Source organism: Columba livia, unplaced genomic scaffold (genome assembly GCF_036013475.1).
Source record: "Columba livia isolate bColLiv1 breed racing homer unplaced genomic scaffold, bColLiv1.pat.W.v2 Scaffold_135, whole genome shotgun sequence".
NCBI lineage: Eukaryota > Metazoa > Chordata > Aves > Columbiformes > Columbidae > Columba > Columba livia.
In genome coordinates this window covers 278,322-280,929 of record NW_027043031.1, presented here as the reverse complement: position 1 = coordinate 280,929, position 2,608 = coordinate 278,322, and the positions used below count along the sequence as shown (strand labels likewise).

The following is a 2,608-nucleotide window of genomic DNA, read 5'->3' as shown; positions in this document are numbered from 1 at the left end:
ATTTAGGAACCCCCCTGCAATCCCCTGCAGTGCAGACACATTTCCCAGTGCAACCCCTGGTCTCCTCTCCTCCCCAGCAGACCCTCTGCCCCAAAGCCATGGGGTCCAGGTCACGAGTCTCCACCTCAGCAGCTGGACCTCCAGGTGAAGGGTTCCTGGAACGTGGTACTCAAATAAGGTGCTAAAAGTACTTGCTCTCCAGTGTCATTATGTGAGTGGCAGCAGCACAGCTGGGTAAGGAGAAGGTGCCACAGCATGCCCGTCTGCCTTTCTGTCCCTGCTTTATTTTCTGGTAGCACTGCAGTGTTCTTCCCTGTTTCTCCACCTGTCCCTGGTGCTCTTGCTCTCTGGGGTTGGGGTGCAAGTGTCAGTCTCTTCTTGTTCTGGCATCAACTCAGGGGGTTTTGCCCCAGAGCTGTGTTCACGGAAACCAGATGCCCAAGCTGCATTTTAAACTGTGATAAACTGTTTTTTCTCATGTGGTAGAAAGAGAGAATGAGCTGAAACATCCCTCCATCAGGGAGGGCGTTTTCCATGCGAAACAGCCTGTTTATTTTCCTCAGAGAAGTCTCCCCTAACTTGTCACTGTCTTTTCCTCCTATGACAGGTCCTCATGCCCACAGGCAGCCAATGTCCAACAGCAGCTCCATCACCCAGTTCCTCCTCCTGCCGTCCACAGACACACGGGAGCTGCAGCTCTTGCACTTCTGGCTCTTCCTGGGCATCTACCTGGCTGCCCTCCTGGGCAACGGCCTCATCATCACCACCATAGCCTGGGACCAGCACCTCCACACCCCCATGTACTTCTTCCTGCTCAACCTCGCCCTCCTTGACCTGGAAACCATCTCCATCACTGTCCCTAAATCCATGGCCAACTCTCTATGGGATTCCAGGGTCATTTCCTATGCAGGATGTGCTGCACAGGTCTTCTTTGTATTTTTCTTGCTTAGTGCAGAGTTTTACCTTCTCACCATCATGTCGTACGACCGCTACGTTGCCATCTGCAAACCCCTGCACTACGGGACCCTCCTGGGCAGCAGAGCTTGTGTCCACATGGCAGCAGCTGCCTGGGCCACTGGGTTTCTCAATGCTCTGCTGCACACGGCCAATACATTTTCACTGCCCCTGTGCAAGGGCAATGCCCTGGGCCAGTTCTTCTGTGAAATCCCCCAGATCCTCAAGCTCTCCTGCTCACACTCCTACCTCAGGGAACTTGGGCTTCTTGTGGTCAGTGCCTGTTTAGCTTTTATGTGTTTTGTGTTCATTGTGGTGTCCTATGTGCAGATCTTGAGGGCCGTGCTGAGGATCCCCTCTGAGCAGGGACGGCACAAAGCCTTTTCCACCTGCCTCCCTCACCTGGCCGTGGTCTCCCTGTTCCTCAGCACTGCCATGTTTGCCTACCTGAAGCCCCCCTCCATCTCCTCCCCATCCCTGGACCTGGTGGTGTCAGTTCTGTACTTGGTGGTGCCTCCAGCAGTGAACCCCCTCATCTACAGCATGAGGAACCAGGAGCTCAAGGATGCCCTGAATAAACTAATGGCGGGGTGCTTTTCACAAATAATAAAGTATCCGTCATCTGCTCTTTAACAGATAACAGTTTTAATGTAACTCATTAGAGGCTCAGACTTCTGTGTGTGTGTGTGTGTGGTGGTGGTGGTGGTTTTTTTTAATAAATCATGATATTTTTCTCATCCCCTTTCTAATTAATTGTCTATTGTTTTTCAAACCCACTGCCTGTATAAATATGAAGCCATGCTCTCTGCAAAATAAAGGTCTCTGCTGTGACTTTTTTTCTCTGAGATTCTTCCTCCAAGGCCTATTTTGAGCTGCAGGGACTATCTCTTTGTCAATGGGAGGAGGGGAAAAGAGTCCATCCTGGTAGCCCTGCCAGGGAGCAGCAGCGCTTGTTCTTCCAGAGCTGTTCTGGTTCCACTCCCACACTCTCCTTCTCATCCCTGGTGTTGGTGCAAGGCCTGAGTGCTCTGGCAGCTTGGTCACCGTCCTTCTGTGTGGCAGTTCTTCTAGAACATGCCCAAGAAAGTGGCCACAGATGCAAACCCCAGAGTACAGCTGAACAGTGTGTGTGTGCAGGGCTGGCACACAGCAGTGTCCTCTCACAGCCAGGCTCCTGCCAGAGACCTGCAGGACCAGCAGAGCAGGGGCTGGGCTGTGCCCCTGTGCACTGGACACCCCAGGGAAGGAGCCTCAGGTCAGTCATCATCGACTGGCCCTTCACAACTACCGTTTACAGCACTGGCCTCTCACCCACAGGGGTTGTTCTTCCCTCCATGGATGGACACTCAATGAATAGTTCAGCAGTCCCTGTTTGCTTTGTACAGATGAGATGGGAGCACGCACATCATGTACCTGAGGTGACATGAACGTGAGCGAGCATAAACACCATCAACTATTCCTTGGGGCTCTATGAAGGTCCGTGGCACAGAGAGTGGCTTGAGGTCACATCACATTGGGATGCGACCTGAATGCAGCACTGGGATATGCAACCTTGATCTGAGGTCTCCGTGTCCATTCCTCATGGCATGGGACATCTCAGATGAGTGCAGAGCAGGTGACACACCACAGGGCTGAGGTGTCTCCTGTCTCTTTG

At 52.6% G+C, this 2,608-nt stretch overlaps 1 protein-coding gene across 1 annotated transcript; it reads left to right on the top strand.

Moving 5' to 3' along the window:
* Positions 1 to 1,011: 1,011 nt before the first annotated feature.
* On the top strand, positions 1,012 to 1,587 carry LOC135577729 (olfactory receptor 14J1-like; the record flags this gene model as incomplete). Its single annotated transcript, XM_065047850.1, has 1 exon — positions 1,012 to 1,587. A coding segment is annotated over one exon (576 nt), but the record flags the coding sequence as incomplete, so codon positions are not given.
* Between the last annotated feature and the right edge of the window lie 1,021 nt (positions 1,588 to 2,608).